The sequence below is a fragment of the Sitophilus oryzae genome, unplaced genomic scaffold, assembly GCF_002938485.1.
Source record: "Sitophilus oryzae breed Bouriz unplaced genomic scaffold, Soryzae_2.0 scaffold_358_pilon_pilon, whole genome shotgun sequence".
NCBI lineage: Eukaryota > Metazoa > Arthropoda > Insecta > Coleoptera > Curculionidae > Sitophilus > Sitophilus oryzae.
The window spans coordinates 505,738-529,083 of record NW_022146927.1 but is presented as its reverse complement, the minus strand read 5'-3'; the positions used below and the strand labels follow the sequence as shown (position 1 = coordinate 529,083).

At 33.6% G+C, this 23,346-nt stretch overlaps 1 protein-coding gene across 1 annotated transcript; it reads right to left on the bottom strand.

Moving 5' to 3' along the window:
- Window positions 1-10,181: 10,181 nt before the first annotated feature.
- LOC115884942 (segmentation polarity homeobox protein engrailed-like) lies at window positions 10,182-22,923 on the bottom strand. Its single transcript, XM_030903662.1, has 2 exons — window positions 22,183-22,923; window positions 10,182-11,483 (listed from the first exon to the last, which is right to left on the bottom strand). Exons 1-2 carry the CDS (start codon window positions 22,793-22,795, stop codon window positions 11,152-11,154), a joined length of 945 nt encoding a protein of 314 aa, XP_030759522.1. The 5' UTR covers window positions 22,796-22,923; the 3' UTR covers window positions 10,182-11,151.
- Between the last annotated feature and the right edge of the window lie 423 nt (window positions 22,924-23,346).

The window sequence follows — 23,346 nt, the reverse complement described above, 5'->3', positions numbered from 1 at the left end:
CCGCTGACATGGCTAACAGACGCGTTATGATGTCGTACAATCATCGCCGCAGTTGTGTATGTGTGCAGGTCGGGTTCAGATAAAGATCGGCACACACACACAGGCACACCACGGCAGCAGCAAAGTAATAAAGTAATTAAGAGAAGCTTTAATTGGGAGTTTATCGGTTGTAATGATCTACCGGAGGGCGGGCACTTGGGAAGTCCCTACCTAACCAGCCAGAACCACCAGGTTAAATGAAATAATCAATGGATATGTCGAATAACTACTGTTTGGATTTGCAGAAGTTACAGGAAAAATACATAGAACAATAAAAATGTAATATCAAATGTACAGGGTACTTTTTTTGGTACCAAACCAAACCACAATTGATATATATTATATATTTATATATATTATTAATATATATAAATATATAATATATATATATATCAATCTAAATATATAATATATATCACCCTATATATTAATTGATTTTCGGATTCTAGGGAAAAAATAAAGGTGAGTTTCATTAAAGAAGAATGTGCCTACAATGTAAGGATTTTAACATATTTCAGATTTCGTGAAAATGAAGAATACCATTTTAATTTCAATAACAGCTACATAAATTGTAATTTACCGTGTATAGGTTGATATTTAGTTAAAATAATCGATTTTTTTTGTTTTAATTGACACAAAGTGATAATTAGTTGTTAAAGTTGAATTAATGTGACAGCTATGTTGAAGTAACGTCAGAAATATTACAGCCACTTAGATTTTATCAAATAATAAAAATCTACTGAAACTAAATCATAAAAATTAAAATATCTAAAAAAATCTTTGTTGGATGGGTAGGCAACCTTAGTAGTATTTTGGAGAGACATCAATTCTCGATTGAATATCGGAATAATATACTGGGTGTTCCACTTAAAATAAAAGAGTAACTTGCTTTAAAGGTGACTAATGTTCAATATTAATTTTGTCTCACCCTGTATAACTTTTCGGGTCAAGTTTAAATTTGATTTAAAGTATAATAGTTATTTTTAACTACATATTAGGCAATACTGGGAAAATTTTATTTTAAGTAGTTTTTAGTGAAATTTAAAAATTATTCTTTATTTTTGGAAAATGTTAAATATGTCAAAAACCTTGCATTTTAGTCATATACATCTCTAATGAAACTCACATTTATTTTTCTTCTAGAATCCGAAAATCAATTAATATATAGGGTGTTCCGTTACAAAAAACACAACTTTAATGTGTAACTTTTTTTGGGGACATCTTGTAGAACTCTCTATATTTTTAAGGAATGCTCTATATTAGCCTACATATGCTCACAAAAGAGAGAGGCACCATTCTGTATAAAGTAGACAGTATGAACAAATTAAAAATAAGTAAATTCTCTATTCTAGATTCCAGCAGACAGTAGGCTAGGATAAAAATTGGCGTTGATCAATCTGTCAAGACGATATTCAATTGTTTTGTAAACAACTCTCTTAAATTCTGTTTTTTTTTACCGAAAAAATAGTGTTTTATGGATTATATTGTGTTTTCCGGTTTATAGTTTCGGTTATTATTTAGTTATAGTGATACTAGACAATATACAAACTTAGAGAAACTTTTAAAGTGCGCAATCTAAGTGAAAAAGTGGATCTGCAAGTGAATCAAACCTACACTGGGTAAGTGTATTAAGATTATTTCGTTAAAACCCATTAAATAGGGATACTTAGGCAAAAATATTAATTGAAACATGGTATTTATATGTATATTATACTATAGTACCTACAGGGTGGCCCATAGGAAACGTTCCGCAAGGCATAAAAGCCAGAATATTTTTTCGACGCAGAGACTCCAAGGAGAAGGATAGTTTGTATTGACATGAAATTTTGTGAGCATAATATGTAGGTTAATTCAGAGCACTTTAAAAAAACATAGAGAGTTCTACAGGGTGTCCCCAAATAAAGTTACATATCAAAGTTGTGTTTTTTGTAATGGAACATTTTATATATTAATTGATTTTCGGATTCTGGAAGAAAAATAAAGGTGAGTTTTATAAGAGTAGTATATGACTAAAATGTAAGGTTTTTGACATATTTAACATTTTCTAGAAATAAAGAACAATTCTTAAATTACAATAAAAGCTACCTAAATTGGAATTACCGGGTATAGCCTATTATGTAGTTAAATTAACTATTGTACTTTAAATCAAATTAAAACTTGATCCAAAAAGTTATACAGAGTGAGACAAAATTAATATTGAACTTTGATCACCTTTAAAAGCATGTTACTCTTTTATTTTAAATGGAACACCCAGTATATTATTTGAAAAATCTTAAAAATCGTACCAAAGTTACTCCGTAGGTTTACGGTACTTTTCGATCTATTTTTCAAGGAAAATTAGAATAATTATTCTTTCCCAAACTAGATCCCCACACAAACCGATCATTCATTCCTTCCAGCGACCAGCGTCTCGCCACCTGGGGGGTCCCCTAATTCCCCCTTGTTACCGTTCTTCAGTGTCGGACTTGTCGCGTTGCTTGTTAACATTTTTGGCGCTTTTCCGTCGTGTGTGCCCGGGTGGTCCGGTCACTTCTGCCTCCTCTTCCCCTCCCTACGCCACTGGTGGCACTCCCGCAAAAGGACACCCTCTTTGTCCCTTCCCCCCACCCCTTGATTAATGCCGCTGGCGGCGAGCGGTGTGAAAGAGACGGGGAAATATTCGCCTAATGAGAGAGCTACCGAAATACCGAAACGTTGTCCCTCGACTACTGGCTATTTCTCTTTTGGGTTCTTTTTTGTTTGTTGCATGTTCATTATTTTTTCCGTATAGTAGATTCGAACATAAACGGACAACCAAAAAGTGTGCTTAACCAGTATACAACCATTTTCAATCCCGCGGGACCTCAGAATTCCTGGTTTTTAAATTCCTTTTTTTGGTCTACTAAAATAATCATTTTTTTTTCTTATAATTTATAACTGTTTATGTTTACTAATGTTTATACGCTCAGATGCAAAAAACGCAACGGAGAAAATTTTGGTCAAATTTGAAATGTTATATTTTTGTTACTTTTAAGGCTGATTCATGGTACACCGTGACGGGCCGGGGCCGTGCGACGGTGAAGGCACGGCCAAACATTGTCAAATGGTATTTATACCTATGCATTCATGCTAAGCCGAGCACGGGCCGAGCTTCGCCGGAACCCGTCCGTGCCCCGTCCGAGAAATGTCGGTGTACATTTTTCCTCGGATCCGCTACGGTCCGGCCCCGTTGCGGCAAACATAAATGAGTCGCCCGGGCTAAATACTTCGTTCATCTACGGGCCTATAGCGGCTGTTTTCTAGCAGTGTTGCCGCACCCAACTTTTAGCGCGTACCACATTATAAACTAAAAATGTACCACTTTGGTACAATTTTTTAAAGCACAACAAAATACATCTGCATATGACTTTAACCGGTTTGGTCGCTGTGAATTTCTTCATAAATTTCTACATAAAAAAACTTCCTGGAGAAAGACACAAATCGAGACGAAAAACATGAAATAGAAATTCAGAAAACCCAATTATAAGTATGTATAGGTTGAAGAATTCTAAGTAATTCTAATACTACACACAATACTTGGAAAACTTAAATTTTATTTAAAAAAAACGCAAATATAGAAGCATGTTAGAAACAGTAAATTTTCAAGTTTTTTCTTCGGGTTATTTAATATAGGCAACGCTATAGACATTACAACGTTTATAATACGTCGTTAATTAATGCGGATTTTCTCCGAATGGTATCGGTAAGCGCGTTTAATGCAATATCAACGACAATAATTATTAAATATCTATTCAATTTCGGTGCGCGTGGGAAATAATTATTGTACCAAATCATCCTGGATTTGAAAATGTAGTACTACTGTACCAAATAGAATTAAAAGTATCAAATTTGGTACAAATGTACCACTGCGGCAACACTGTTTTCTAGAATATAATCGGCACGGACATGATCCCCGTTGTCCACTCGGTGTAACATATATTGAAGGCCCGGACGTGGCCCGGTGTCTACTGCACGGAACGTGCCCGGCTCGGGTACGGCCCGGTGTACCATGAATCAGCCTTTAGCCGTATTTTCATAGTTTTTATAGCAAACTGTATACAGGGTGTCCCAGAAATAAGTGCAAATATTTTAACTGGTAGTATAGTTCAACCCCAGAAACACGCCTATGAGGTTTTTTTTGCGAAAAAAAAATGTTGAAAATTTAAAATTTTTTTTGACATTTTCCGGGAAATTTGAAAAAACTTTTTAGTGCCACTTGTTTATTCACCTGAGATTTCCCTACGGGGTATCTAAACGTTGCAGTGTTGCAACCTCCTATGTTATCCACATACTACATAGTTCGGCGGAACATAGTTCTACATTTATAAATTCATAGACAAATTTCTTCTCAAAAAATTAGGAATGTTAAATTTAATCTTTTATCAGTGCTCATTATTAATAATTGTAGAAAAAAAACACATTAATTATTTTTAGTACTTACCCTTTCAATGAAAACTTAACAAAAACCACCGAAAATTAACTAAAACATTACGTTTATGACGTTTACGAAAATCTTTGTTATGCTGCAAAATAACTTTATTTTGGAATAAATTTAATAAAATGATTCATATTATTCATAATCAGGTCACAAAAAGAAATTCCTATAATGTTTATCGTAATTTAGAATTCAATTCAGGAAATTTAGAAAACAGCCCAACGAATAATCGGTTCATTTTTGTTTTGTTTGTTTTCTTTCATGTTTCTCTGTTTTATTTGAACCACTGTTTTACAAAACACCTTGAAAAGCGCACATTACTTTGAATACCTTTCTGAATAGAATTATTGTCTCTTATCGCCACTTTACGAACTACTTTCAATCTAAGAAAATACATGTTTCACTCAACAATTATTGACAACGTATTTTGTTTTTTCCCTATTTTTTCGATGTATTTCGACAATTGCATCGACAGCCTAACCGTCAACCAAGAACTGCCGCGTGTGAACTGGTCTTTGAGTTGCCGGTCGCCGCGCCGTCGTGGCGGGCTTGCGTCAGACGACGATGTTAAACAACGTTGCCGTACAACAATTTAAAATTCAAGACATTTGAAGCAATCAAATTCGTATTAAATTTTAAAAATAAAACAGAGAAACATGAAAGGAAATAAACAAAACAAAAATGAATTGATTATTCGTCGGGCTGTTTTCGATGTATTGAATTCTGAATTACGATAAACATTTTAGAAATTTCTTTTTTGTGACCTTATCAATAACCAATTCATTTGTGTTTTGTTTGTTTTCTTTCATGTTTTTCTGTTTTATTTTTAAAATTTAATAAGAATTTGATTGCTTCGAGTGTCTTGAATTTGAAATTGTTGAAACTACGGCAACCTGGCATGGCGCAAGCTCGACACGGCGCGGCGGCGCGGCGCGACAAAGGAGCAGTTACCAGTGATGCGCCGCTCTCTTGGCCGACGGCTGACGCGACGGTTGCGCTGTAGATGGAATTGTTGAAATACATAGAAAAAATAGCGAAAAAACAAAATACGTATTTAAAATTGTTGAGTGAAACATGTATTTTCTTAGATTGAAAGTAGTTCGGAAAGTGGCGGTAAGAGACAACAATTCTCAACATTTATTCATTCAGAAAGGTATTTAAAGTAATGTGTGCTTTTCAAGGTGTTTTGTAAATCAGTGGTTCAAATTGTGATGAGGCCTATATGAAAACAATGTGTTAAAAATGGGGACTGTTATTTTAGTAGTTATTATAATAGCATGTACAAGTAAAGCAGCACAGTGAAGTGTATTTTAGTTAAGTGTATATCGAAAAAGAGAACTGTCACAGTTACATCAATCTGTCATAAGTATCTTTTTTAATGTTGGGTAAGTTTTTTAATTTAACTTTTTTAACACATTATTAAACATTTAACTTTTAATTTATTTTATGTAACAATATCACAATCTTAAAAATGTAATGCATCTCTGCAAACTCCTCAGGTGTGTTGTGGTTTTATGACTTACTTTTAACATATACTTTCTTGTCCCTATGGCAACACAGTGCGTCGAATTAACTGAAATCCGGGCTTGATCCGGGTAATTGGATGTAGTTGGCGATATCTGCCGACGGTTCTCAAAATGTTGCGATTATTTTTTTAAATTTTCAAAGTTAAATAACTCGGTTATTTTCAATTTAATTTAAAAATGGTAAAGAGAAAATATGTTTATTTTGACCAGATCTACCACCCCTTAAAGTATCTGCACTCATTTCTGGGACACCCTGTATAATTATATCAACTTTAATTCGTAAACAAAGTTTTTATAGACTTTAGTATTTGGCAATATTATACAGGGTTAATCGACAAGTTGTTTTTTTTTACCTTAATTTTAAAACACCCTGTGCAATAATTGCATGTGTGAATTTTCCTAAAATATAATATTACGGTCAGAACCATGACTCCTGATGATCATTTTGCTTTTTGATTCATGCCAATACATGCTTTGGTTAATTTTTAAGAGCGAAATGAACTGATCACGATCAATTTGCAATTTTTTCAATTATCATTACTTTTTGATGTAATTTTTTAATGACGAGATGGTTTTGGTAACCACTTTGGTAACGTCACATTATGCTACATTGGATCATCATCATCATCATCATGTAGCCATCGTTGTCCACTGCTGAACGTAGGCCTCCTCCATATTTCTCCATGTCTCTCGATTTTGGGCCGTCATCGTCCAATTTCCAGCAATCCTTTTTATATCATCGGTCCAGCGTGTCGGTGGTCTGCCTCTGCTACGTTTATCTGCTAGAGGTCGCTATTCTAACAATCTTCTAGTCCACCTGTCTTTAGATGTTCTCGCCACATGACCTGCCCATCTCCATTTCATTCGAGTTACGTGTTCCACTATGTCTTTAATTTTGGTTTCTTGTCTGATAGTGTTATTAGGAATTTTGTCTCTTTTAGTTATTCCAAGCATGACTCTCTCCATGGCTCTCTGGGCTACTCTTAAATTTTCTGCTGACTTTTTCGTTAATGTTAGAGTTTCCGCTCCATATGTAATTACCGGCAAGACGCATTGTTCATAAACTTTCCTCTTCAAGCATATGGGTATGTCACTTTTAAAGGTCTCCCGCAGTTTGCCAAAAGCAGCCCAACCCAAACCTATTCTGCGCTGTATCTCGTGTGTTTGGTTGTTCTTTCCGATTTTTGTATTTCGTGTCCGAGATATTTGTATATATGTGTTTCTTTTATGTCGGCGTCACCTATTCTGATGTTCTGTGTCAGCACTAAGTTTGTCATTATTTGCGTTTTACTCGTATTTATCCGAGACCGACTTTTAATGAGGCCTGCACTAATTCTTCGAGCATCTGCTTTGAATCTCCGATGTTATCTGAGACAAGGACGATGTCATCTGCGAATCTGAGATGTGTCAACCTTTCACCATCGATATTTATGCCCCTATTCTCCCAAGAGAGTGATTTCATTGCGTATTCAAAGACAGCTGTTTTCAAGGCGTATTCAAGGACAAAAGTTTAGGCGAAATAGTATCCCCTTGTCGAACTCCTCTGCCTACCTCAATTTTATCTGTTGTTTCGTGAAGTTTTACAGTTGTGGTGGCATTACTATATATGTATTCTATAAGCCTGCTCCAATGCTGCTATTATTGTTGTTAATTCTACTGTGTCAAATGCTTTCTGGAAATCAACGAACACCAATGCTAGAGGCCTGTTGTATTCCACAGATTTTTCTATCAAGAATTTAATTACTTGAAGATGATCGTTTGTTCCATAACCTTTCCTAAAGCCTGCCTGTTCTCTTGGTTGATAGAAATCTAGTTTACGTTCGAGACGTTTGGCAATGATTTTGGTAAACAGCTTATACAAGTGACAAAGAAGGCTTATCGGTCTATAATTTTCAAGCTCGATGATATCGCCCTTTTTATGGAGAAGTATCGTTATGGCGTTGTTCCATTGAGACGGGATTATTTCTTTTTCAAGGCATAAATTAAATAAGTCTTTAATCCATTTTAATAGTGTTCCTCCTCCGAGTTTCACAGCCTCAATCACTATGCCGTCCTCGCCCGGGGCTTTGTTATTTTTCATTTCTTTTAAGGAGTTTCTGATCTCTTCTGTAGTTATTTCCGGTATATCCTCTGATCCCTGGTTAACTATCTTTTCACAGACGTTATTGACTGTTGTATGTTTGTTGGTGATTACTTGTGTATAGTTTAGTGTAAAAGTTTTCTGTTACTTTCAACAGCCTTTCTCTATTTGTTGTTACGACCCCTTGATTGTCTTTTTAGTTTAAAAGATCTCTCTCTTTCCATTTGATAGTTTTCCCTGCAACACCTTCATACTTTTATTCTCTTCTAACGCTACATTGGATACTCTACACTAAATTAAAAAAAAACATTAAAGACTAACGATACAGTCCTGGATTTCATAAACATTCATAACGAAAACAGAACTAACGATATTAAAGAAAACATCTGTATTACTCAAGTATACAAACGGAAGAAAAAATTGTAAAAATACCCTTGTACTTTGTATTGTCTCCCTTGGTTGCTACAACTGCCTGTATATTATGTCCGTTAATAATATTAATATCATATTGCGTTATGCTTTCCCATTCTTTTTAAGAACCAAGCGAAGTTCATTTAATGCAGCTGGTACTGCTTCGCGACGTTTAACCCTCCTGCCAAGCATTTACCAAACGTCGAATATGATGGGCAGTTCATAGTAGTATATGGTTCACAATAATCACCAAAACCACCTCGTCATATTGAAAAATAACATCAAAAAGTAATGATAATTGAAAAAATTGCAAATTGTTGGTGGCTACCTAGACGAACCATGACTCAATGAAGAAAATGTTAAGGAAATCATATATTTTAGAACCATTATTATAGAACCATTTTATACATATTTTTTACTAATTTTTAGAATAAATATCCTTCCTTTCTGTTTTCTACACGGTATATGAACAACAATAATTCTTGTACATACATTCCCAAAACCTACCTTTATGATAGACGAGTACAATATTCCAGAAACTAGCTTCATTCGAGGACAGTCGAACGACTTTAAAGGTCCATTAGGACCCAAAATGACTGACCACAATGTCCACAACCGCTCCATTTGTGTAAAGGGCGGCCAAAACAAACTACCTTCATGATACATAACGAAAACTCGACCTTAATCACCCTTTTAATGGGAAAATGGCTGTCAAGGAGAATGAATACCTCCCTAAAATTATTCTAATTGGAATAATTGTCACTGGCGATGATGCTAAAAGGGTTGTAGAGGGATGACCGATGGTTTAGAGTAATAATTTGTTATCTAGTTAAGACTAGGGATGTAAATGATACATCGATGTTTCTAAAATATCGATAATTTAATAGGAGAATATCGATGTTTACCATCGACGTTCAACTATTGTGAATTATCAATTTATAAGTGATCAGGACTCAGGGTTTTGAGAAAAGCCAGTATCTGAGACGGTTTCACAGGAGTTGTTACTCGCAAAAAAACCTCATAGGCGTGTTTCTAAGATAGAATACCAGTTGAAATATCTGCACTTATTTCGGGAACACCCTGTATAGTAACTTTAAATAAATGAAGAAATTAGAAAAAGCGAGAAAATTTTAAAATTTTTCTTTTTCGACAATTTTTTTTACGCATCTTTAGTGATAAATATAACAAACAAGACTCATATACAGGGTGTCTCAGAAATAAGTGCAAATATTTTAACTGGTAGTATAGTTCAACCCCAGAAATACGCCTATGAGGTCTTTTCGCAAAAAAAAATTTTTCAAAAATTTTTTGGAATTTTTTTTAGTTTTTAGTTAAAAAACATAATTTCTTGATAATATGGCAACATTGGTATTAGATTAAATTTACAAGATAGAAAATCCAGAAAAGATCCAGTGGTTTTCAAAATTTTAGCAAAAAATCATTTTTTTTTGGAAATTTTCAAAGTGAAAAAACTCCGTGATTTTGGACTTATTTGATAAACGATAAAGAGAAAGTATACTTGCACTTATTTCTGGGACACCCCGTATTATTATATACAGGGTGATTTCATTGCAAAAGTTTATGGTATAGTAGGTTTAAGGATAAATAAAAATATTCTTTTTAATATAATAAACATGTTTATTGTTTAATCAATGCATTCTATATACAATAACAACTACATAGTACCTATTTATCATATACGTACAACAAAAACATAAAAACCATTGCACAATTTGAAATTTTCTTCCATTCTATATGTTTCTGTACTAAATCAGTCTAAATTTTTACACAGCAAAGAATTTTTTTATATCTATATATCCCTACTTAATAAAAAAATTCTTAATCCTATATAACTATCCTCTTAATAAAGCTGAGATTATACCGTGTGATTTAATAAAAACAATGTCATAGTAGGAGTTTAAATAACATTTCTATTGGAGGTTTACTATAGGTATCTGTGGTAAATTTACTTAAATTTTATATCGAACAAAAAAAAACAGTATTTTTGGATGCATTTATATATTTTAATGTTTTTTTTGAATAGACCATAATTTTCTTCACCTACTGTGACATTCTTTTTTATTTAATTCTGCGGTATGAAACAAATTATAGTCTACCTATATCCTCAAGTTTTTTTTACTAAAAAAAGCTCAGGAATACCTAAAAATTTTTCGATATACATTCATACTATTATTATAATAAATATATACAAAGGGTTTTAAAATTTACAGGATACGTTTAATGATATGATGCCCATATTTACTAAAAATACATTATATACATTTGTACAAAAATTTTAAAAATAAATTTTATGAATTAATGATAATAAATAATAACATGAGATCACAAAAAGAGAATTTTACATGGTTTGTCCAGATTTATTTATCTCTTGGACAATTATATTTACTTATTTATATTTATCTCTTGGATCTCTGGACAAACCATGGTTGATATTTTTAATCTGTAGCACATATTTATAAAGACTGTTTAGATTGAATGCATCTGTATACTGTAGGCTGTAGGTATGTCTACTACAGGGTAATTCTGCTACATATTATGTCTGTTATTTTACTTTTAAAATATAAACATGTGCTATATTTGATTTCAGAAAAATATACAAATAGAAGTCTCTAAAACTGTCATTAACTACCCAATGGCATGTCATCTTCATCACAAGCCACCGTACTGTGATTGTACAACCCTTGTGCCATTAGTTGAAGTGCCAAAGGGTTCTTTTGGCCAGAGGATTTCTTGATTTTGGCCCTTTTGTTCTGGAACCAAATTTTGATTTGGGCCTCGTTTAGTCCAAGCTCTGAACTCAGTTTTTGACGTCTGGTTTCTGTCAAATACCGGTTTTCGTTGAACTCTTGCTTGAGACGAGCTAGCTGGGCACTAGAAAAAGCCGTTCTGGGTCGCTTATCTTCCGTTGATTTGGTTTGAGTTGCTGGCTTTTTGATTCTTCTTGATCTTGGACCTGTAACAAAGAAAAAAATGTATTTTATAATTTGTTTCGGTTATACACTGAAAAAAAAACATATGAAAAGAAAAAACTACAACATTGTAGTTTGATTTTTGTAAACATATGACACATTTGTCCAAGGAGAACGACAGTTTTTTTGCCTTACTGATATGATTGAAAAATAAACAGTGTCATCGATAGTTTTGAAATAAAGATCGCTGTAATTTTATATAGAAAATTAGCCTGTACACGCGAGTTCGTTCGCGTCGAATTAATCATTTGTAATGGTGATGATAAAGCAAAGTAAGAATTTTCATTAACATACAAGCTGGATAAAATTTTCTCACATTTATGTCAGCATGAGAAAAAACAATATGGCGATATTATTATATAACTTGGTAATATTTGAGGGGTAGTTTCATCTCGTTGGAATTTGACTTTCCGTTTGCCAAAAATAAGCTTTTTACGTCAAGCAGTTTAAGCAGAATCGTGGTTAATCAAATACCCAACTTTTTGGAACACCCTGTATAATTTTTTAAAAAAATTCAAAATATGTAAAGAAACAAAATAAATTATGCGTGTCCAAGCGTTTTCCCGAAAGACTAACCGTCTTTTAAATAATAAATATTGTAATATTTGAGGGGCGTTTTCACCCTCTTGGAATTTGAGATTCGAGAAAACCCTCCTTATCCAACCTCTACACCCTACAGTCAATCCGTTTGCCAAAAATCAGCTTTAAACGTCAAGCAGTTTAAGCAGAATCGTGATTAATCAATCGTCATATTTTATAAACACCCTGTATAAATTTTTAAAAAATCTTAAAATGTGTAAAACAATAAAATAAAATATGCGTGTTTAAGAGTTTTTCCGAAAAACTCACCGGTTTGTAAATAGAAAATATTGTAATATTTGAGGGGTGGTTTCACCCCCTTAGAATTCGAGTTTCGAAAAATGTCAATCCACCCTAAAGTCAATCCGTTTTCCAAAAATCAGCTTTTTACGCCAATTAAGCAATGACCATATTTTTCGAAACACCCTGTATACATTTTTAAAAAATCTTAAAATATGTAAAAAACAAAATAAAATATACGTGTTTAAGCGTTTTTTTCGGAAACTTGACCGTTTTTTAAATAAAACATATTGTAATATTTGAGGGGTGGTTTCACCCCCTTGGAACTGGAATTTCGAAAAATCCCTTGTTATCGAACGTCCACACCCTAGAATCAACCTGTATGCCAAAATTGAGCTTCTTACGTTGAGTGGTTTGAGCAGGATCGTGATTAATCAGTGAGTCAGTCACTTAAGGATTTTATATATTAGTATATATAGATGTCAGCGATTATCATTTCTTTACCAACTAAACGCTTTTTTTCGATCATACGGTACTAAAACAGTACAAAATCCTTTTTTTTTCAAAACCAACAAAAAACATACGGAAAAAATCGTCAAAACCGAGGACCACCAAACCTGGGGTCCCGATCATTATCATTCCTGGCGATCGGTACCATTCGAACCGCGTCCATCATCGCCGTACCACTTCTCCGGTGTCGTTCGTTATGTTAATGGGCGAAGATCAATCAGTACCATTGTTTTCTGGTCGTCGGTCGAAGAACCGGCACGGTCGAGACCGATAATTAGACGGCTACCGTATATTTCGGTACCTCCATCGAGATAACGCGCGGACCAAAGGAAGGTACTACCTTTAAGGTAGTACCTTGGAAAAAACGGCCCGAATTAATTTGACAGATAAGGAAAGAAGGGACGTATAGGGTCGAGCGGGTTATTAATTGGAAGGCGTTTTTCAAATTGATAAAAGAAATATTTTGGAAGAAATAGTATCACGAGTAGGGAATGCAATCCCGCACCAAAATCTCAATCCCGCAAACCCGCGGGATTAAAGCAATCAATCCCGCGGATCCGCAAAATTGCGGGACTGTAAACAATAGTCATACATTTTGTCCTAAATGGTACAAAAGGCATTGTACAATTTGCATAGGCCCACAATATATTGATATAGCGTGTATCTTAAACTAGCTGTACAGAAATGGACCGATTTATACAGGGTGTTCAAAAAATATATTTAATATTAAATAAACTTAAATTTTATTATAATTTATCTACTTATTTTATAAAAAAAATATTCTGATGTTGAAGTTTTTCTTTAACTTGTGTTAGTTATCTGCTTTTAGATACACTCTATATCAATAATTTTTTGGCATATGCAGAATGTACAAAGCTTTTTGTACCACTTAGGACCATACGTATGACTAAAAATGCATATTTTTCGAAAAAAAATCAATTTTTCTTAAAACAAAAAAAATTAAAAAACCGATCAAATTGTTTTTTCTAATTTCAATACAGATTAATCGTACTTGGTAAAAATTTCGATTTTTTAAAACTCGTAAATTTGCGGTAAAAAAGATTCTTGACCAAATTTTCACTCTCTTATAAAACACCCTGTATACGAGAATTCGCTAAATATATTTTCGAAAACCACATAGCATCTTAATCACAATAGATGCATCTAAAACCTGGTCCAAACCGCATCCCAAAATCGTTTTTAGTTCAAGAGATATTCAACTTTAAATTTACACTAAAATTTTGCTTGTCCCGATAATTATGTCCGGCAGTTTATTTGACGAAATTGTCCACAAGTACTAGTTAAACGGGTCCCCCAGGTTCCGAGCCTCGTTTTTTTTCTTCTATATTTAGAGCATTTTAATAAAACATTTGAATTGATATGACGATGTGGCTTAAATTGTCTATTAATGAATAACAGAAAGAATGAGACACCCATTTTCCAAAATCTTGCTTTATTTTAAGCCTCAAAAATTTTACTATTCTATTTATGGTCTCACTCCGTGTTCTGTCGTTTTCCGCGTCTCATTTACAGCCAATCACCGCAGGCTATTTGGAATTTTCTCGTTAAAATGTCACGCTTTTCTGGAAAATTTCCTGATGGTCCATGCAAAATTTATACCTCTCTCCTTATGTTAACCGTTTTCCGATTTACGATTTAGGAAAATGAACGAAAAACAAAACATAGACCCCGTAAATCATCGCGATGACGTTTTAAAAAGGGCAGAAATGTCACGTCTGTGTGCGGTAACGAGCCCGACAGATGGCGCGATGCTTTTACGAGGCTTTTTAGTGGTTATGGCACTATGTCGATGACAGTTTTACGTATTTTTGTTTCGAAAATTTGAGATTTTTTATTTAAACACTGATAAAAAAGATAGACTTGAACTAAAGTCGTCATCGGTTTTGAAAAAAAAAATTAGTGGCAAGAAAATTTATTTTAGCGTGAAAGAAAATATTTTGCCTGAAGAAAAACTCTCTTAACTCAAGAAAACTGGTTCTCTTGAAAAATTCGAAAATTTCTCTTGAATCTATTTTCATTCAACCAAGTGCAAGTTACTTTGTTTTAAGATAATAAGAAAAATACGCTAGGAAGTACTTCATTCAAGAAACATAGTCATTTTTCCAATAGGTAAATACTCTTTTGATGAAAAATAATAACGACACGCAAAGACGATGACGAAGGACGGTATATACAATCAGTCGGCAGTCCGATCAGTCGTACGTCGCATTTCATAGGTCGCACATCATAGTACGCACGGGTTTTGTTGCTTGGAATTTTCCACCTGAAATTTTGCATAATTTGCTTTTCAAACGCATATCGTATAACAAATTAGTGATCGTTACTAACATGCATTTGCCATTTTTTATGGACAAATTTTAGGATATATGGATTCTTTAAAGGGGTTTGTGAAAAAATGGAAATTAGGGCATTTATTTGCTATATTTGAAGGTAAAAAACATTTACCTAATGCACCTGTTTAGATAATGCATACATGACTATAGATAGAATAAGAATATAGGTATCGATTTTTTTATGCAAATAATTACAAAAATTTTAGAATTTCAAGTCGTCGTATAAAAATTCAAAATGTGACCAAAGCTTATAATTTTAATAATTTATTTGCTTTACTTTTATTAATCGTGATGTAATCATTTTTTAGTAATTTGTAGAGTGATGAACCACCCCAAAATATACCAAGTAGTGAAGAAGCAGAAATAACTACTATCGAGGAAAATAATATCACTTTACTTACTACAGACCAGGAAAACCTAAAGTTATCAGAAAATAAAATACCTCGTAATATGCCTGTATATGATATGAGACTTCTCTTAGATCAAAATAAATTTTAGTTGAGTCAATAGTATTCGCTATTGGTTTAAGAAAAGTGTCTCTTTAATCAAGAAATGTCTCTTTTCAATCAAGAATTTTTGCATGAATCAAAGAGACTATTGTTCTTGTATCAAGAACTTCTTTTCATATTCATTTTGGGTCAAGAGTGAAATACTTTGGACAGATAGATTCTTCTATTCTCTAAAGTAATTTTTTAAAGGTTATGAAAAGACACTTAAAGAAAAGATAGTTAACGCTTTGGGCAAAGAAACGTCGTTCTTGGCCCTATTGAAAAGCGCCAATCTTTTGGGTCAAAGTCATATTCATTTCGACTGAGATCCTTTTTTTCAGTGAACTAATATACATTAAGTCTAGCGTGTACCCGCGACTTCGTTCGCGTCGAATTAATCATTTGTAATGGTGATGATTAAAGCTCGGATTTTAGGACGTTAAAAACTTGAAAAAAGGCAATACTTTAAGGCTGTAAAATTTTAGTTTCAGGCAAATAGCTGAAAAATGCTTCATTTTGACAAACTAACATGTAACACGATAACTCAAAAACCGCTAAACCGATTTTAACCAAATTTGGCACAAAAATGTGCCATCCGAGAATCTGGCTATTAGTTTTTGGTGGGGGTGGGGGGTTGGTAAGGGGGTATGGAAGGGAGTTAAAATTTTTAAAAAATCGTAACTCCAAAATTACAGTAGCTAGCGAAACGCGGTTTTCAATTTAAGATTAGGAATAATATTTGCAACAAAATTTGTAATAACATCAAAATCAGTCAAAGTCGCAATTTTTGAGATAAAAAAAATTGGAAAAATTCCTTTACTTTGAAACTAAAAGAACTGCCAACCAACTTTTTATTAACATATTTTAGTATGGGCGGCTATACGTCCCTCCCGGCGCAAATTTTTTTTATCTGCAATATGCAGAATATCCTGCCACTGTTTTCCGAATAAAATTCGGACCACCCTGTATAATAAATCAATAAAATCTTGTAAAAATAGATGGATATTATTAATAACTAACTATACATTTTAAAACTATACACGAAAAAAAGTACCCTCTCTTGTTAATTTGGACGCGGTATATGACAGGAGGACAAATTTAAAATAGATCTCATATCGTCAACTTGTCATCGAGGCACTTAAAACAGAAATAAATCTTTCTGCATTGAAGATTCCGATGGGATCTACCGCAAACAGGCGTAACGTCATCGTCGATTTAAAAGCTTTTTTTTATCTAAAACATCACTAGAAAATAAGGAGAATGTGCTAAAAAAACTCAAAAATATCTATATATAGAGAGATAAAAAAATTGGTTTGAAACTTTTGAGCAGACTTTTGTAAAATCGCTATTTTTGGGGCTTACTCAACCGGGTCTCACAATGCAAATTCACCTCAAATATCCATTTAGTTGGTCATTGGCAAGCAATCTTTCATTGTACATGAAAATAACAAAATAAAACATTTACTGATCTGGGTAAAATTGATAGTTAAATAGTAAGACTCACCCGGAGGTACTCCGCCCCCTAGCCACTGACATCACTGGCATTCTATTCAATATATCCCATTCCATATCTTCCATCTAATTTAAATACTATTCGGATATATTGGTTAATAATCTTCAACAATTAGCTAGTGTCACCTGAAATAGTATAGGGGATTCCCCCGGACGCAATTCTGCCGCTAAACAGATTCGCATACCAATCGAATAACCTAATTGGGGTAGCTCACTAGAGAAGACATTATGGAGACCTCAAACTCTCAAGACCAACTCGAAGGCAGGACGTCAAAAGAGGTTTTCTTCCTGTGGTCAAACGACCCCGTTGGCTTACAGTCAAACGACTTGCAACTATGTTAGTCAAAAGACTCGCAATCCCCATTTGTCAGCTCTGTGACAAAACACAACACTACACAGCCGGCCGGCCTATCAACTACTGACCTGCCGCCGACAAGCTAAGCCTCCTCTTACATCACAATTTTACCTGATCACAAATATTTACATCGCTTGCCAATGAATCAAACTATTTTCTCTAATTGACTTTCAAATAGAGTTTTTAGCATTACTAGATAAATAAATATAGAGTTTCTGAAGGAAAGCATATTCTTTATTAGAATAGTGAATAAATAAAAGCATTATTATAACAAACTTATTTTCCAAGTTTTACACTTTTGACTTTTTCTTATAATCCTGATGTATTCTGGTTAAGAAAAAGATGGGTTAATTGAATAGTTGTTTTTTTACCTTAACTTTAAAACACCCTGTGCAATAATTTCGTGAGTAAAACTGTTCCTAAAACATTATTTTTCGATCAGAACCGTGTCTCCTGAGGATTTTGTTTTTTGACTCGTGTCACACATGCTTTGGTTAATTTTTAAGAACGAGATCAACTTGCTACCAACCATTTTTGCAATTTTTAGCCGACCATACCATCAGATATGGTATGAATCGGCAAAAAAAAAGTTTTTTTAATTTCACTCAAAATGAGTACAACCTAAATACAAAATATTTTCATGGTGTCTGTCTGTCCGTCTGTAACACGATAAAATCGACAACTAGGAAACTATAATCCCTTCCCGGACACAAACGGTACATTGTGAGACAGGAAATTGTAGAGAGAAACAAACCCTATGACATAGGATACAACATTTTAATGAACAGTTCTTTCCATAAAATCAATAAAATGAAAAATATACGAAATAATATACATGTACTGATTTCTTTCGAAAATCGACAACTATGAAACTATGATCCCTTCCCCGACACAAACGGTACATTGTGAGACAGGAAATTGTAGAGAGAAACAAGCCCTATAACATAGGATACAACATTTTAATGAACAGTACTTTCCATAATATCAATAAAATGAAAAATATACGAAATAATATATATGTACTGATTTCTTTCGAAAATCGACAACTATGAAACTATGATCCCTTCCGCGACACGAACGGTACATTGTGAAACAGGAAATTGTAGAGAGAAACAAGCCCTATAACATAGAATACAACATTTTAATGAACAGTTCTTTCCATAAAATCAATAAAATGAAAAATATACGAAATAATATACATGTACTGATTTCTTTCGAAAATCGACAACGATGAAACTATGAACCCTTCCGGGACACAAACGGTACATTGTGAGACGGGAAATTGTAGAGAGAAATTAGCCCTATAACATAGGAAACAACATTTTAATGAACAATGCTTTCCATAAAATCAATAAAATGAAAAATATACGAAATAATATACATGTACTGATTTCTTTCGAAAATCGACAACTTTGAAACTATAAACCCTTCCCGGACATAAACGGTATATTGTGAAACAGGAAATTGTAGAGAGAAACGAGCTCTATAACATAGGATACAACATTTTAATGAACAATGCTTTCCATAAAATCAATAAAATGAAAAATATACGAAATAATATACATGTACTGATTTCTTTCGAAAATCGACAACGATGAAACTATGAACCCTTCCCGGACACAAACGGTACATTGTGAGACGGGAAATTGTAGAGAGAAACGAGCCCTATAACATAGGATACAACATTTTAATGAACTGTTCTTTCCATAAAATCAATAAAATGAAAAATATACGAAATAATATACATGTACTGATTTCTTTCGAAAATCGACAACGATGAAACTATGAACCCTTTCCGGACACAAACGGTACATCGTGAGACGGGAAATTGTAGAGAGAAACGAGCCCTATAACATAGGATACAACATTTTAATGAACAATGCTTTCCATAAAATCAATAAAATGAAAAATATACGAAATAATATACATGTACTGATTTCTTTCGAAAATCGACAACTATGAAACTATGAACCCTTCCCGGACACAAACGGTACATTGTGAAACAGAAAATTGTAGAGAGAAACAAGCCCTATACAGGGGCGCATATACAGGAGGGGTAATGGGAGTAATACCCCTCCCAGAAAGAAATTAATTAATAAGATTAAATTTGGTATAAAATAAAATTGTTCCAAAAAAGTTAATAATACAAATTAAAACAGAATATCCAAACCAATCCAAGTAGATTTTTTCCACAGTTACAATACCTTCCAAAGAAAATTTAATTCAAATTTAGTACTTTTTTGAATATTCATACTACCCCTCCCAGACTCAATCTCTAGATGCGCCACTGTACGTGCTTCCCGGCGCCAATTTTTCTGAAAGATTTCTTTTAATTAATTTTTTATTTGAGTGTATAATAAATTCATCTCAATTTCCTTCTAGTACCTATTACAAACGACCATTTATTTCTAGGTACCATCAGTACCACAGATGTAATCTACTACTCTTTCTCGTTTAACGATATTATTTGAAGGAAATTTACATATACCGAGTCCGTAACGCGTCCTATGGCAGGCAGTACCGCAAAAAGTATCATTTTACAACAAGTCGTACCGCGGCATAATCAGCGTCGTGTGTGGTCCGGCGCTCGCAAAGCTCAAACGGGGATCGGTGCCGACATCTGACGGCAGATCGCCGAAGTTGAAGTCGTACCCCGGTACCACAGAGCGATAAAAAACACGCTCGTAAAAATTAGATCGCATTTAAATCAATCAAAAAGAGCTTATCTAGAAATTACACTATACAGGGTGTCCCAGAAATAAGTGCAAGTATTTTAACTGGTAGTATAGTTCAACCCCAGAAACACGCCTATGAACTTTTTTCGCGAAATGTTTTTTTTTTGAAAATTAGGGATTTTAAAAAAAAAATTTGGAATTTTTTTTAGTTTTTAATTAAAAAACGTAATTTCTTGAAAATATGGCAACACAGGTAGTAGAATAAATTTACAAGAAAGAAAACCCAGAAAAGATCCAGTGGTTCCTTCCCAAAATTTTAGCAAAAAATCGTTTTTTTTTAATTTTCAAATTAAAATAACTCGGTTATACTGGACTTATTTAAAAAAAACGATAAAAAGAGAATATGTTTCTTTTATCGAGATCTACCACTCCTTAAAATACTTGCACTTATTTCTGGGACATCCTGTATATTTTTTTATTTTAAAACAAAACTGTAGTTGTACAGTGTGAGTCAACGATAGAGTTAAGTCCATTATCTCATTTGTTTCGAGGTTTACGAAAAAATATTAAATATAAAGGCTATAGGGAAGGTTAAGATACGCATTTTAAAATTATTATAGATTATACAGGGTGCTTCAGAAAAGTGTGACTAATATAACATGTTTTTTTTTAAATGCAACAACCTATTTTAGCCTGGTAGGCAGTTCTTTTAGTTTCAAAGTAAAGGAATTTTACCAATTTTTTTTATCTCAAAAACTGCGACTTTGACTGATTTTGATGTTATTACAATTTTTTTTGCAAATATTATTCCTAATCTTAAATTGAAAACCGCGTTTCGCTAGCTACTGTAATTTTGGAGTTACGGTTTTTTTAAATTTTTAACACCCTCCCAAACCCCCTTACCAACCCCCCACCCCACCAAGTAGTTACTACTTAAAATTAAAAAATTTCAATTTTTTTAAACGGTTTGTATATAATATTATAATTTTTTCTGATAGATTTTACAAAACTCTTCAACTTTTATAAGGTATACTTATAATATACCTGTTTTTAATAGCTTGCGACTTATTCTGAATTTTTGAATTAAAAAAAAATTAAAAAATTAGAGACATATCCTGTATAATACCAATTCTATACTAATCTCAGAAGTCAGTCAAATTATATACATTTAAACGTAAGAATTGCTTCAATGCCATTTTTTAAATGGTGTAACAATAAAATGCAATGACAAATGACATTGTACAAAATAGACAGTGATCTATGTGGTTTTTTTCTATATTAGGAAAAATTTATCGTATATCTACCTATAGATGTGAAGATTTAAATTCCCATTTATAAATAAATAGGTAATTAGTAGGTAATTTAACACTCAGAGAATACAAAAGTAATAGCTTAAATTTAAGTATTTAAAATGAAATAAACCATATAAGTCAATAAATTAAACTATAGGTATAAGAATTGATTAAATAATTGAGTTCTATAATCATGTTAAATTTTTTGTTAGTGATCATAGTATCATAGTGACGTTATTAATGATTATTAAGTATTAGTTAGTGTGTATAATTTTTAATATGGTGTATGGATGTAACTATTAGATATACGTATGTATGTATTGATAATCGTTTTTGAGAGAAGTTCATATTTTAAATTGATATAAGTAACAGAAAACAGTTATTAAGTTATGTGACATTTGACACTTTAGTCTTGTATTACGAGTTTGGTTTGGTTTGCTTCTTTTGGAGAAGATGACTTTTGTTTATGTAAATATAATAAGTGTTTATATACTTATTTATTATTAATTTATTTTTGTTTCCTAAAGTATTTCGAATAAAAGAAAATATATAAAAGTGGACAAAGCTGTGCCGGTGAAGCTTAATCACGTGACTAAAAGTGTATTTGGTATGAACTATATATTGATCATTTTCCTGCCATTCAAATCAAAAAAATAATACTGTTTCCAAATCTCTTACCTGAACTAGGTCTGTCTGAGTATCTGGTACAGTAAACCCACGCAGGCCACAACGTAGGCACTTTTCCCTCTTCTTTCTTTCCCTCCTCCTGCACGGCAGGAACCACAGCAGCCTTCACAGGACTCTTCTGCACACTCACAAAGTCCAATCCATTACCGGAACTCCCAATCTGTGACACTGTCTGACACAACGACCCCAGAGGCGCCAAATTCAAACTCTTTTTCGTTAAACTTGATTCTTCGTAGGGTCTAAAACCGACTTTTGGAGAAGATTTCGTTTTTAGCAGAGCCTTTTTACCAAACTCTGGTTGGAGGATGTTGTAAATGGAGTATTTAAGTGTGTGAATCACTGGGGGTGGTGATACACTCGAAGCCACGCTTTCTTGGGGTGATGGTGATCGAAAACTGGCCGGTGAATCGGGGAATTCTGATTTTGGACTGGATAAAGCAAAGGATGCGATTCTAAAGAACGATCTTTCAGCCTGTTCGGGTTTAGGAGATGTCGTACAAGTGTAGGGTGAAGTTCTGCTACTTTCTGGAGAGTTTGGTCCATCAAACTTGCTGTTATTCGAGTCACTACCCGCGTTTGGGCTGGATCTATCCTCGAAAGCCATTTTTTTTTCTCTATCAAACACACTAAATGAGATGAGAAATGTCAATCACATCACCATCACGAGTAAATATACAAACACGCGCGTGGTATCACGTCACTTGACCTGTCTGCTGTCGACTCTCTGATCTGTCAAAGTGGAGTGAGACTTCAAAATAGTGATCTTTATTACGTCGGGGACAGGAGAGTTGAGATGAGACGGTTTGGGTACGCCCACACAGGCATGCGTACGGGTGAGGTTATTGTCAGGCCCCGCCTCTGTAGGGGTTCAAGTGGGAGGAGTTTCGGGTTTTGTGAGGTTGTCCTTGTTTGTTGTGTGGATTCTGTGTGTATAGAGTTATAGGGTTATACCGGGGATGGCTGTTAAGTATTACGAGAGATGATTGAATGCCTTGATTCTGATAAAATATAACATAGAAACTATCCTACTACAGCTTTCGGGTGTCTGTCAAATCTGACATTTAAAGAAATAGATGGAGATAAAAATGTGTTTTTTGGCCTAATTTTGAAAAGCTGAATCTTTTTTAATTCTACACTCAGATAGATACAGAAAAA

Coding starts and splice junctions, on each gene's coding strand:
- LOC115884942 (XM_030903662.1), bottom strand. CDS start 22,795: ATGGCTTTCGAGGATAGATCCAGCCCAAACGCGGGTAGTGACTCGAAT. Junction 11,484..22,182: donor CTCAGACAGACCTAGTTCAG/GTAAGAGATTTG, acceptor TCTTTGTTACAG/GTCCAAGATCAAGAAGAATC.